A 14,482-nucleotide genomic window follows, 5' to 3' on the forward strand; every position below is an offset into this window, starting at 1 on the left:
TCCCCCTTGTGACGTTAGGCTAAGCTGAGAATCGGCACGAGGGTGCCCAAAACTGCACAGCATGAGAGACGCAGAGGATTTTAAACTTGGGTTTTCCATATCCTTTGCTTCCCTTGCCTTGCTGAGGCATCCCAAACTCCTAATGACATTTTTGGAGGGATCGTATATGAGATCTCATCTTGGCACACAGTCTATGTTTGTACCTGTTTAATCTGTTGGAGGTTCTTCAAAGCGTTTCTGTTTTCAGCAGCTTCTAACATTAAATCCTTTATTTACAGGAAGAGGATCTTTCCGGCCAATCCACTCTTCACTCACTAAAGCCGCTGTGTCTCGCCCTATCATTCCGAAGGTTCTTCCGGCACAAGCCACTAACCATCTGTCTAGTAGGTTTCTCTTTGGAAAGGGCGGGACCAGAGAGAGAGTAGCGAGTGTCGCGCAGTGCGTTTGGTAGTGAGAACCAGCAACTTAGAACACTTAGCACTCACCAGCAGTCTTCCACTCACCAGGTACTCCCAATAGTAAACCACACAGTTCAGTCCAGTGGTAACTATTTACAGGAAGTTTATTTACAGTATATACAGCTCTTGGACAAGTGCTTTGCCAGCATCCATATAACACACAAGAACACTATACAGAGATACATTTCCACATATATACTTATGTCAGCCAATCAGCACAGTGCTGACTCACTGTGACGCTGTCTTTGCCCAGACATGTCCAAACGGGCTAGATCTGGTTTGCAGTTTCTGTCAGCTGTCAGTTAGATCATGAAGATCTTAATGCTGAAGATTATACACCGACAGCGAGTGGGAGGTCATACGCTTGCTGTGAAAAAGAGAGGGACTTCTGACTGCCTTCTCCAGTCTTGCTGCACTTCCAGGGTATCCTGCTCTAAATGAGGGATACAAACTCTAGGTTGTTGGCGGAAAAGGAAGAAGGCGTCCTCTTTGACCACCCAAAAAGGCCATGCTGAGAATCACGGGACATGCATGTCAGCTTCTATGTGGAAGCGTCTATGACGTGGTGGATGTCTACCATTTTGCTGTTGGAACAGCTGATGTTAAGGACTCTCTAACCCTTTTCCTCCTCTGTTCAAAGGTACGATCGATCTGGCAGCTCAAAGCGCTGGTATCATCCCAGGCAGCCCTTTGCCCGTCCTGGATGCTGAAGGCTTATCAGGCGTTTCCCCGTTGTCTCCGGATGCCATGACTGCCGTGGTCACGGGGCAGGACTCAACGGTGGTGCATCAGAATGGAGGTGCCCTGGCTTCTGTAACGGTCAGTTCTTTTCCTCTTCAGTTCTTCTGAATGGCTTTTAACGCTGCCGACAAAGTATACACCAGATGGACAGCCAAACACCCAGTGAGATTCGAATTTGGGGCCCAATTTCCTCTGTTGCCTACTTTTTATCCCCTTACCAAATAAAGGCTGCGGTCACACGGAGCATTAGCCACGCTACAGAGACGGATTTTCCGGGCGCGATCACACCGCCACATCTGGGAAGCGTAGAGCTCCCGTGGCTCACCCGAGGCTTCCCTCCGAAGATGCGGGGTAAAAAACTAGTTACTCCAAGGTACTAGTTTCCAGAAACCGCGGGGCAAGGGCGGGCGTCTGATCGCGTTTCCGGTGGCATCCGGCGCCCACCCATGTCCCCTCGCAAAAAGGTTTTTTCCCCCACAAGTCTCCATGGGATGCGCGCAAGCACCCAACGGAACATGCGCACACTTCAGTTTTTTTTAAAAAACACAACCCCGTTTGCTGCGCCCCTCCGCTTCTTTGCCTGTGGTGTGATCGGCACCTCCCCCCTAACCACGGGACCTCGAGGGACCTCAACCAGACGTCTGATCGCGCAGCCGCGCGTTATTTTGCTCCGGGGCAAACAGCCACGCTTCCCTCCCCCCGCTTTTTCCGGCCCGCGTGACAGGGACCTAAGTTTTCCCAGAGAGGCTCCCAGGGGAGAGAAGGAAGGGAAGGTGAAGATGGGGGGCAGATAAAGGTACATTGGTTGGGGGGGGGAACGCCCAAGGATCCCGCGTGACTAGAAAACCCTCTCTCCAGTATTGCACAAACCTATCCATTCCAGGGGAGGTTACTGTGGCCCCCTGAATATTATTAGCCACTTAACCTCCGGCGGTGCTGTTCCTAGCAGGCACACTCATTTTTTCTTTTCTTACCCTCCTCCTAACTCATACCCTGAAAAGTTCGTTGTGCATTCACCCCCCACCCCGGGTCACTTCGTTTTTGTCCCCACTCTCTTCCCGCCAACAGCCTGATGCCATTCTCATCCCAAGGCCCTGTGTGAGATGATCTCATACAAACACACACATGCTTTCGTTGCCCCACCCGCTATTCAGGTACAGCTATTGGAGCACGTGTCCAAACAAGCCCTAAGATCTGTGGTTGAGAGGAACGGCCAGAAAGTGTGAATGCGGCATCTGTTGAAGAAGCAACAGGGGCTTATTTATTTATTTATTTATTTATACTTTCAATTTCTATACCGTTCAATCCCGGAGGCTCTGAGCGGTTTACAAGCATTTTACATTCCTAACTAGAGCCACATACAATGTATATATATAGGGAGGTGAGTGTCTACCAGGCACCCTGCCGGCGCGTTTCCTTCTGCCGCTTCCTTACGGTGGAATCTTGTCTCGGCGGGCTCCGCAGCAGCTCCTTCTGGGGAGGCTCCCGTAGTCTGCGACTGTGCGACGACTTTCCTGCACTGGCCTCTGTCCAATTGGCTCCGGCCATGCAACGTCACCGCGTTGTCGCGTCTCAGGGCCAATCTCCGTCTCTAGCGATTGCTGCTTGGTGTTAAATCACCGCTTGGAGCTGGGTCACAAATCAGGGTCCCTGTTGGGGCCAGTGTTCCCTCTAAGCTGAGTCAGTGTGAGCCAGCTCACAGTCTTTTAGCCTCCAGCTCACACATTTTTGTCTTAGCTCAGGAAGGATGGCTCCAAAGCCAACTGTTCTATGCAGTATCCAAATCGCTCGCTCACAGCTTTAATGCCAGCGGCTCACAAAGTAGAATTTTTGCTCACGAGACTCCACAGCTTAGAGGGAGGCATTGGTTGGGGCCCAAGTCTTGTTCCTCAAACCTACAGTCTGATCCCATCAGCCCAAACCTCCTCCTCTTGCAGGTGTTGCAGCACTTGGAATTGTTCAGAGTTTGGGCAAAGCAGTGGGTGGGGAGGTCACCAGGACAAATGGCAAATAAAACAGAATTAAAATAGGAATAAAACTCACCATATTTAGCAGAGTTGACTGACATCCTTTTATATGTGTGCTTTCAACTGGTTTTAAAATGTATAAATGGTACTGATATTTTATGCCAATAAAGGCTGACTTGACTTGACTTGACTTGTCATCCACAAGCTTTCCCTAACCAGGTAGGCCACTCCAGTCAGAGGGTGGCAGACCAATTACAACTTGGAATGTGTGACTAAAATATTCTTGGCTTGCTTTTCTTCCAGGGTTCAGGCACCGAATGCCGGGTTCCTTTCCTTGGTCTCTCATCACAGCCTGACCAAGAAGCAATCCCTGATGGCTTCCAGGTAGAGTACGAGTCCCCTGAGTGACAGCTGCTCTAATTGTATGGCGATGTCCTTCCTTACCTGAGCATACCCTACACAGAATGCACATAAAGGTTTTTATCATATGCAGGGCTTTTTTTTGTAGAAAAAGCCCAGCAGGAACTCATTAGCATAATAGGCCACACCCAACAGCTGAAACTCATTAGAATATTAGGCCACACTCCGACACCACCCCTCATTAGCATATTAGGCCGCAGCCCCATGTTGCCAGAAGTGTGGTCATCCAGCCACACCCACCTTTTGCTTCTTATTCTGTTTGTTGTTTTTTGTAGCAGGGACTTCTTTGCATGTTAGGCCACACACGCCTACTGTAGCCAATCCTAATGAGTTTCTGCTGTTGGGTGTGGCCTATTATGCTAATGAGTTCCTGCTGGGTGTGGCCAACTCAGGAGCCAGCTGGAACTCCGTTCCTGTGCGTTCCTGCCCAAAAATAGCCCTGAATATGTATTGGTTGGGGTGAGTCCAACTCTGCATATAAATATCTGCAGTGGGGCTTATAACAATAAGAATTCTTTCAAAATCAAACATGAGAAAAAGAAAACAAGATAAAAAAGCAACAAAAGAGAGGGGGAAAATGCGATAAAACTAAAATAGAGCCAGGTGTAGCCCAGGCTGGTCCTGTCTTACCAGATCTTGTGAGCTAAGCGGGCTTGGCCCTGGTTGCTATTTGGATGGGAGACCACTCAGGAAGTCTAGGGTTGCTGTGGAGAGGCAGGCAATGGCCAACCACCTCTTCATGCCTGTTGCCTTGGAAACCCCACAGGGTCTCCATAAGTCAGCTGCAACTTGATGGCAGGAAGTTCTTTTAAAAGCAGCCAGGATAAGCCTATTAAAAAAAAACAATCAGAGGACAGAAATGAATAGAACTCCACTGGGGTGTGAAACTTCCTTAGGGCCTGTTTCAGGAACACTTCTAGGGTCATTCCAAAAGCTGCTGCAGTATCCACTCAGGACTAGGTTTAAGTCCAAGAGACCCGATTTTAGCTGCGGCCTTGAGCCAGAAGAGTTGTGGGCAATGTGCACGATTGTCCCCAGCCCAGAAACAGAACCGAGCAGACCGAAGGACAAGGTTTTGTCCGTCTCATAGTGCAGTCCTAAGTACGATTAGGACCAGGGCCGGCCCCAGCTTATTTTGCACCCTAGGCGGGGATCCCTTCTGGCGTCCGCCTCCCCGTGCGCCCACCAATTTCCAAAAATAAATGCATTTTAGGAAGAATGAGAAACACAAATAATCAAGAAACTCCCAGACTACGGGGCCGGGTGCAGTTTGGCGCCCCTAAGGGCCGGCCCACTCTAGGCGATCGCCTAGTTCGCCTAGTGAGTGAGCCGGCCCTGATTAGGACCCTTCTAAGTCTCCATTGAAGTCAGTGGGCTTGGAAGGGTACAGCTCTTCTTAGGCTTGCATTGTTGGTGTCCCATCTTATCAGTGCGACCATGTCTGGGTAGGACTGGACAGGGGAGAAGTGACTGGCAAAGAAGTGTAAGTGGAATCGCCAGCTCACAGCCTGGCAGAAGCTTCTGTGCCTTTTAACAGGAAAAGGGCCATCAGAACAGCATCAGAAGATTTTTATTTATTTATTTGTTAAATTAGAGCCCCTGAGCGAGGCTGCCGAACTGCACATGTGTGCGCATGCGCAGTTCGGCTGGGAGCCTGGATTGCTCTGAACGACGGGTGCGGCGGCGATCCCACGGCCACGCTTGCTGCGGTGCTTCAGGTAAGTCTTCCTCTGTAGGAGGTTCTTTTTTGCAGCGGCTTTTCTGGGTTTAGGGACAGATCGGGGACGGGTGCGCACCGCTTCCCAGATGTTGCGGTGAGATCGCGCCCGTTTGCTGCGCCCCCGATCTGTCCCTCTCCCGGGCCAAAATCTTCCGTGTGCCCGGGGCCCCAATTTGCTAGGCCATCCTTCCCGAGAAGTATTCCAACCTATGCTTTCTGCTTGTTAAACAGGGAACGCCAGTTCTTTCTCTACCTGAACTTCCCAAAACCACTCTCCAGAATGGCCTCCCCGTTCCTCCGCTTTCCTCCTCCGAAGCTTCCACCACCCGCCTGTCTCCTCCCAACGTCTCTGCCCTCCTGGACATCTCTCTTCCTGGACCCCCTGAGGACGTGCTGTCTCAGGGAGAGCCCGCCACTCAGATCAGCGACTCGATCATTGAAATTGCGATCAGCTCTGGTCAGTACGGTAAGAGACGACACCAAGTTGAACAGTCATGGGTCTTTGAACCTGCAGAATCTCAGCACCGCTCTGGTTTGGTGGCTCCTCACCTTTCCCCCCACCTTAAGAGGTTTCAGTGAAGGAAGGTTCTCTTAAAGAACAGCTGCCCGTTTGAAATGTTTAGCTGCCTCCTTGTAGTTCTTCTGGCTTGCTGAACTCACTGCAGATTCTTGACAGAATTCCATCTTCATGATTTTGATTGTAGATCCGTTAATGAGGTAGATCCTACTCCCGTCCCGTCACTCCACTCAACAAAACTTGGAGCCGTCCTCCAACTTAAAAGTGGCCTGCTGCAACTTGAGTGGCTTCCATTGCAGGCAGGCTTCCTGGGCTGGGGGAAAACTCCTTACAGGATGGTTGGCTCTACCCCCCATTATTTTTGTGAGCCTTGCTTAAGGCAATGAGAAGGGAACTTGCATAGGCATGTGAGAAAGAAATCATTTGAACATTTTAGGGAGCATGTAGTACAGTCCTTCATGCAACTGTACTACTTTACAGTGCACACTCTTTTCTGCAATTGGGAATCTTACAGGGAGGAGAAACAGTTGTAGAGATGCAAGGAAGTGCTAGGTTGGGGGGGAGATGCTTTTGGCCAAGCAGTCCCTCGTGTACATTGAGAGCCAGTTTGGTGTAGTGGATAAGTGCACGGACTCTAATCTGGGAGAACAGGGTTTGATTCCCCACTCCTCCACTTGCACCTGGCTGGATGACCTTGGGCAAGCCGTAGTTCTGATAAGAGCTGTTCTTGAAAAAGAGCAGTTTCTGTCAAGAGTTCTCTGAGCCCCACCGACCTCACAGGCTGTCTGTTGTGGGGAGGGGAAGGGAAAGGAGATTGTAAACTGCTCTGAGACTCCTTTGGGTAGTGAAGGGCGGGGTATAAATCCAATCTCCTTCTTCTTCTTCTATATTACAAGGTGGCACACAGTCATGCCAGGGACTCTACCGCATATGTCCTCTGAATGTTTGAATTGCCTGCATGACACTGAAAAAACAAACAAACAGAGCTTGGCTGAAGGGAGATAATAATGAGGGGAAAGTTGAGCAGCTTTTTAAAATTGGTGTTGGAGGAAGAGACTGCAAACCATGGACCACCCCCACAGGAAGGACAGTGGGGGAGGCATCCCAAATAAAAAGTCACCTGATTGGCTGCCAACAGCTGTCGTCTTCTGTTGTTGAACGGGTCGGGAGGGAGTAATCTGGTTCTCCGCCTCCTGTGTGGGCCACACCAAATGCTTGGCTGGAACAAACCAAGGAGGAGGTTACTTCTGCCTCAGCAGGCACTGCTGGCTCAAGGTCTTACAGGGCTCTTTTTGTAGAAAAAGCCCAGCAGGAACTCATTAGCATAATAGGCCACACCCAACAGCAGAAACTCATTAGCATATTAGGCCACACCCCCTGACAGCACAGCTCATTAGGCCGCACCCCCATGTTACCAAAAGTGTGGTCATCCAGCCACACCCACCTTTTGCTTCTTATTCTGTTTACCTTGTTTGTTGTCAAAACCCAGGGCTTTTTTTGTAGCAGGGACTCCTTTGCATGTTAGGCCACACACCCCTAATGTAGCCAATCCTAATGGATTTCTGCTGTTGGGTGTGGCCTATTATGCTAATGAGTTCCTGCTGGGCGTGGCCAACTCGGTAGCCAGCCGGAACTCCGTTCCTGTGCGTTCCTGCCCCAAAATAGCCCTGCTCAAGGACGCCAGTCTTTCACTTTCCGTATTCCAGCTTTGTGTCTGATTGGAACAGTCACTGGAAGGTCCCACCCCTGCTTTGTTTTCACAGGTGAAAGTGTTTCTCTGTCTCCGGCGAAGCTGAATGGCAGCGATAGCTCCAAAAGTCTTCCGTCCCCTTCCTGTAGCCCTCAGCAGAACTGGATTGCCTCTCCCACCCATGACCCTCAGTGGTACCCGAACGACTCCACTGACTCTTCCCTCAGCAGCTTATTTTGTGAGTGTCTCGACCTAGGAAATTTGTGCTGCCTTCCTCGTCTCAAAAGCTGTCTCTGTCTTCCCCCTTGGGCACCGTTTGTCCAAAGCGCTTATCGAGGCTGCCTGAGAGTCAGAGGACTGAACTGGAATATTTATACGCTGAACGTAACGGATGCTGTTTTCACGATCACACATAGAAAGCACTGCAGCTGGTTGTTTGCAAACTCTTTGCCGCCTTTCCGTCGAACATGGGGATCCAAGACGGCTTTGGAGCATTTGCTAAAACGATAAAGGAAAGCCCGCTAGGAGCACTAGCATAATATACTGACGAGCAGCTTAAAAATGAGGCTGGGAAGAGTGCAGCGTCCAAACTGCCTTAGGGGCTGCGGTCAGAGGGCTTGCATGCCAATAGCCTGTGCCAGGGCTTTTTTGGTAGAAAAAGCTCAGCAGGCACCCATTAGCATAATAGGCCACACCCAGTAACAGAAACTCATTAGCATATTAGGCCACACCCCGGACAGAACAAGTTATTAGCATATGAGGCCACACACCCGTGGTACCAGAAGTGTGGTCATCCAGCCACACCCACCTTTTGCTTCTTATTCTGTTTACCTTGTTTGTTGTCAAAACCCAGGGCTTTTTTTGAAGCAGGAACTCCTTTGCATGTTAGGCCACACACCCCTAATGTAGCCAATCCAAATGAGTTTCTGCTGTTGGGTGTGGCCTGTTATGCTAATGAGTTCCTGCTGGGCGTGGCCAGCTCTGGAACCAGCCGGAACTCCGTTCCTGTGCGTTCCTGCCCAAAAATAGCCCTGGCCTGTGCAAACAGATTTTCTCTAGTGCCTGAAAGACATCTGAAGTGATACCAGGACAGATCTTCCCTCCAGAGAGAGCTCCACAGCCAAGAGTGCAACTGGAGGGAAATGCCCCCTGTCTGGTCCATCTGATCTCCGTGTCAGGAGCACCCGGAGAAGAGTCTCCAAAGACCTTCTCAGCAGAAGGGCAGCTCCGGGTGGGCGGAGGTCGTCCTCCGATCCACGATCTAAATGATTGGCTGGAGGAATAAAATCAAAACCATAGATGGCCCCTGGAATTGTTCTACAAAGTGCCATACCTCTTTCTCTCCTGTTCCAGGGCTGTTTCCTTGGTTCACTGTGATTGAGAGCTGAAATCTGCAGTCAGGTGTGCATGTGGCTGCCATCTCAACACAGGCACTAATATGTGTAAAGAGGCCACACCTGGCTGGCCTGGGTCAACTCCTAGAATCCAGCCACCTTTTACAACTGAACATTGTCAATTCTGACAGTCGCACTCCGTTGATGCTGAGGGCTGGATCCAGTTTACATTGTCCCCTTATACAAGGCATATTTGTCAGTGGAGCAGAATATCCCCCACCCTGCAGCCCACTGATCGCCCCAAGGTGCTGCTTCTGGGGGACGGGACCCTCAGGAACAGCCTGAGAGGCAAATCGGGGTATCTGCAGCAGAAAGAGGGGAATTAGGAGAAATCCTCCCACCTCTTCCCATGGCAGAAAATGTAGCTGGATCCAGCTATTATTTTATTTTGCATAAAAATGTAGAAACAGGAAGGTTATTTGGGGGGGGACACACACACAAAAAGTTAGCTAGCAAATTAGGTTCTGAATAGCTGTGAGTGGTATATACACATATGTCACCATTAGCAGGGGAGAAACTGATTTTAGGTCCTTGAACCAGGGACAGTTTAAGTGGAGTGTTGCTTAAGTCTGGGAAGGCCAATTAGCAGCTTGTGGGACCTGCCTTGTATCTTTCTTTCCCCCCCTTTCCAAAAACCGAAAGGTCCTGCCACTAACTTGCTTCCTGGTTCATTTTGTTTTGCAGCGAGCTTCCTTTCGCCAGAGAAGGGCCGGAAAATGCTGCCCACCTCCTTAGGTGCCGCCGGCAGCACCTCCTTGTTGGGACCCAGTCTGCTGGATGGGAACTCGCGGGACTCCTTTGTGTCTCGTTCCATAGCAGATGTAGCTGAGGTACTTCACACGGTCAATGTTACGGTTCCAATCAAAAGCATCTGGAGCAATAACTTTCGCAAGGGCTGCATCTCTTGGAGACTAGTTGTGTATGTGTGTCAGGGTGCATTAAAAAAACCTAGGACTCTGGGGGGGGAAACAACCCCACCCAAAAGACACACACGGTCCCGAGACAGTGTGATATGTTGGGTGACCTTGGGCCAGTTGCAGGGGGCCCCCCCTTAGGCTACCTCACGGAGTCATTGTGAGGACTGAACGGAGAAGGAGAGGTCTATATACACTGCCCTGTGCTTCTTGGAAGAAGGGGAAGGGTAAAAATGTAATACAGACAGGATCTTTAGAATTCAAGTTATGGTCAGATCGTAATCCCCTAGGTGGCTTTTCCAAACCACCAGTTGTAGCATGCTTGAACACAGACTCCTGCTGTCAGGTCAGTGGTACAATATCCAATCCATGTGGAGGCAGGAGAAGGGTGGGGCATGCTGAAAGTATTTCCCAACAACCGAAGTGTTTTCTTCAGGAGAGACCAAATGGTGTAGTGGTTAAGTGCGCGGACTCTAATCTGGGAGAACCGGGTTTGATTCCCCACTCCTCCACTTGCACCTGCTGATGTGACCTTGGGTCAGTCACAAGCTCTGGCACAGCTGTCCTTGAAAAAGAGCAGTTTGTGTCAGAGTTCTCTCAGCCCCACCCACCTCACAGGGTGTCTGTTGTGGGGAGGGGAAGGGAAAGGGGAAAGGAGTTTGTAAGCCGCTCTGAGACTCCAAGTGAAGAGCGGGGTATGAATCCAATCTTCTTCTTCTTCTTCTTCTTCTTGTCCTCTGAAGTAATAAAACTGAAAAGGGTGTGTAGATTGAAACGATGGAAAGTGTAGATTGAAACGATAGAAGGATCTCTGAAATAATAGCCTGCACACACACAGACACCCCCGCACAGAATCTGGCGTTCCAGGTCAGTTCGTGGAAAGTGTAGCCCTGTCTGCCTAGTAAAATTAGGAGAGCTGAATATTCCAAAGTTTCAGGGTTTTCATTTCTTCTGTATAAATTGTTCATACGGAAGGGGCAGCTAACATAATTTGGAACAGGGCCGGCCCCAGGTTTTTTTGCACACTAGGTGAGGATACCTTCTGGCGCGTGCGCCCCCCAATTTTCAAACATAAATGCATTTTAGGAAGAATGAACAACACAAAATCTGAAAGGTTGTGAGGTCGGGGGGGGGGCTGAGAGAGCTCTTTCGAGGACTGCCCTTGAGAGAACAGCTCTGAGAGAACTTGTGACTGAGCCAAGGCCACGCCAGCAGCTGCAGGTGGAGGAGGAGTGGGGGAATCCAACCCGGGTCACCCAGATTAGAGTCTGCGCTCCTAACCACTAATTCCTGGGGGTGGGGAGGCCAGTGGCTCCTGCTCCTCCAAGAGGAGGACGGCTGCGCTTCTGAGTGCACTGAAAGACCCGGCGGCATGCAGCAGTCACCCACCCAGTCAAGAAAGTTGCAGGGCTTTTGGTGGGGGAGCCTGGTGCCAGTTTGGCGCCCCTAAGGGCCGGCGCGCTCTAGGCGAGCGCCTAGTTTGCCTAGTGAGCGAGCCGGCCCTGTTTGGAACAGAACTGTCTGCTCAGAAAAAGGCATGAGACACAGTGCTGCTGGGGCTGTGCCATTTCAGAACTGGGGGTAGGGGCAGAAGAAGAAGAGTTGGTTTTATACCCTGCCCTTCAGTACCAAAAGGAGTCTTGGAGCGGCTTACAATCTCCTCCCCTTCCTCTCCCCACAACAAACACCCTGTGAGGTAGGTGAGGCTGAGAGAGCTCTGAGAAAGCTGCGACTGATCCAAGGTCACCCAGCTGGCTGCATGTGGAGGAGTGGGGAATCAAACCCGGTTCTCCAGATTAGAGTCTGCTGCTCTTAACTGTTACAACAAACTGCAAGAGAATCAATATGCTAGAATTGTCCTTTACAGCAAACATTTAAACCACCTTGTGTGTAGAAAGCCTGGTCTTCAGGGAGAAGAGTCTTCTCCAGGATATACTTGTATTTCATGCACAGAGAGTTTTGTGAATTGGAGGAGCCATTCAGACATGTGAGCCCCTCTCTGCTTCATCCTGTAATGGTGTGGTCCATGTTCCCTCTAAGCTGAGTCAGTGTGAGCTAGCTCACAGTTTTTTAGCCTCCGGCTCACACATTTTTTGTCTTTGCTCAGGAAGGATGGCTCCAGAGCACACTCATTGATGCAGTAGCCAAATCTCTTGCTCACAACTTTCATGACAGTAGCTCACAAAGGAGAATTTTTGCTCACAAGACTCCACAGCTTAGAGGGAACATTGTCCATGAGTTGTGCCATAACCTTCTCAGAAAATGCGGAATGGCCTTACTAGGAAAATGGAGGGATGTATGATTTATCCAGAATTTCTCATTGTGAATGATGAATTCTTTCCAAATTCTATAAACCCTGTCTCATCTAGAATAAATCATTTATTGTAAATGAGACAGGTTGACGTCATCTTCACACAGAACGGGAACATTTTCTGTGCAGAGTTCGTGCTTTCTTGTTCCACAAAAGGCCAGTGGTCCAGCTAGGTAACTTCAGACTCTGAACTGAATGGCTTTATGGGAGTGGGTGGACTTCCCTTTAGCTGGCGGTGTATATTTAAAATGCAAGGCTAGAATGAGGACTGGGCGGACTCGTTTTGTCCCATCCTGCCATCTCTACAGAGAAACACACATGGAGAGCGACCTACTCCTAAGCATGCATATGCCGGCCTAAGTCCCACAGTGCTCAGTGGGGCTTTCTAGCTGCAGAGTCCTTTTGCTGGGACCCCCCCCCCCCCCAGCCCCAAGAGCCGCCCCCCCGAGGCACCCCCACCATGAGGCAGCATCCCTGATGCACCACTGCCCAGAGTGCGCCCTGCCCCGGCATACATGCTGGAGTTTCCTATGGCCAGGGCTTGTATTCTGCTACTTTGACCGCTTAAAACTGTCGTCGTTTGGTAGATATTAGTTACAAGAATGGGCACAGTGATAAGATCAATGAAAAAGAGGGGGGGGGGAACTGTGACAATTTAGCGCTTGGTAATATTTAGCTGCGGTGCCTCAAGTGGTTAAGACGCTGAACTGCGGGCTGTGGAAGGTCAGTAGTTCAGCAGTTCAAGACCCGAGTGCGCCGCATGATGGAGTGAGCTCCCATCTCTAGTTCCAGCTCCTGCCAACCTAGCAGTTCGAAAGCAAGAAATTGCAAGTAGATAAATAGGGACCACTTCGGTAGGAAGGTAACAGCCTTCCGTGGGCCTTGGTGTTTAGTCATGCCGGCCACATGACCACGGAAACGTCTTTGGACAGCGCTGGCTCTTCGGCTTGGAAACGGAGATGAGCACCGCAACCCTAGAGTCGGACTCGACTGGCTTTCGAGCAAGGGAACCTTTACCTTTTACCTAACCCCCGTATGGTGTCTATAAAAGTATGTTTTTCTTAATGCAGAAAGACTGCACGAAGAGCAGTTGCAGCATAAGCCAGGATTTAGGCTGTGAGGTTCATTCTGAACAAGGATGTGTACATAGACTGTCAACAATTCATATCTCTTGGTGACGTATTGAAAAGATACTGTTGATTCACTTCATCATAAAGCTATGCTTACAGCTATGTTCTTCAACGAGCTGTAATTATACGTCACCAAGAGATATGAATTGTTGAAAGACAGTTTATGTACACATCCTTGTTCAGAAGAAGATCATTGTCAAAACGGCACACCATTCCGGAGACCACCGTCTACATTCAGTGTATATATTACTTATTTTCTGTTACCGTATACTATGATTTATGAATATATTACCAAGCTCCCCTTTTTTTTCATTGTCGTTGGTAGATATGACATAACCCTCGCTCGTTCCTTTCTTTCCCTTTGCAGGTAGATTCCCAGTTGGCTTGCATGATGAATGAGAACAGTATAGATTACATCTCGCGTTTCAATGATCTCGCCCAGGAGTTGTCGATACCCGAGCCGACCCGCCGAGAAATCCTCTTTGACGGAGGGGGAGGAGGCAGTGGCGGCCCTCCCATTGGTGACCTCTCGCAGTGAGCGCCTTCGACCAGCTGGCTGGTGGAAACTGTTGGACTGGCCAGAACCTAGAGAGGAGCAGCCGGTGGCTTAGCTATGCAGCTGATAACCTTGGGTAGCTCCGGTGAGAGCATGCCTCGTACAAAGAGCAGCACCGTCTTCGAGCATCAACTGTTCCTGGAATGTGCAATATGCTAGGAACAACACAATTGGGAGCAGTATTATTGGAAATTTAACACATAGTAAGCTGGGGACTAAACAGAGTTTACACAACGGACCCAGACTCGTGGTCCGAAATGGTCTGGGCAGCAAAATTGACAAGATACTTTTTAAAAAAAATATATAGTAAACCAAAACCCTTTTTGTGGTATCCACATGGTTGGGGGAATGTGTGTGTGTGTTTAAAATGCTCATCATTTCTCAATCAGTTGCAGTTGGCATGGTTGACAGATCCAGCCGAATCAATATTCTTTGCACTTTCCATAACAGGCGGCTGTTAATTCCACAACGCTTTTGCCAGAGTTCTCTCTCCTTTGCTATAAAGTTCATCAACATTCCAGTGTGACACAGAAAGCCTGTATCCATTCCCATTTTCAAGCGCTGGGGTCACTTGCCGAGAAGTCTGTGAAAGTTTTCCTTCTGTCTGTCTTTATCCTAGGCTGCCCCTTCACCAAAGGGCTTGTATATTGCAGTTTTCTCTTGA

At 49.7% G+C, this 14,482-nt stretch overlaps 1 protein-coding gene across 1 annotated transcript in view; it reads left to right on the forward strand.

Moving 5' to 3' along the window:
• CRAMP1 (cramped chromatin regulator homolog 1) overlaps nt 1–14,051 on the forward strand; it is a 48,124-nt gene extending 34,073 nt beyond the window's left edge. Inside the window, exons 14-20 of the mRNA XM_015428130.1 lie at nt 279–383; nt 1,099–1,277; nt 3,470–3,550; nt 5,538–5,772; nt 7,587–7,751; nt 9,592–9,737; nt 13,630–14,051. Of these exons, the coding sequence (XP_015283616.1) occupies nt 279–383; nt 1,099–1,277; nt 3,470–3,550; nt 5,538–5,772; nt 7,587–7,751; nt 9,592–9,737; nt 13,630–13,800 (1,082 nt within the window). The 3' untranslated portion in view covers nt 13,801–14,051. The remainder of the gene's footprint in view (nt 1–278; nt 384–1,098; nt 1,278–3,469; nt 3,551–5,537; nt 5,773–7,586; nt 7,752–9,591; nt 9,738–13,629) is intronic.
• Nucleotides 14,052–14,482: the final 431 nt, after the last annotated feature.

This window comes from Gekko japonicus, unplaced genomic scaffold (genome assembly GCF_001447785.1).
Source record: "Gekko japonicus isolate JY-2015 unplaced genomic scaffold, Gekko_japonicus_V1.1 scaffold1343, whole genome shotgun sequence".
In the NCBI taxonomy this organism is placed as follows: domain Eukaryota; kingdom Metazoa; phylum Chordata; class Lepidosauria; order Squamata; family Gekkonidae; genus Gekko; species Gekko japonicus.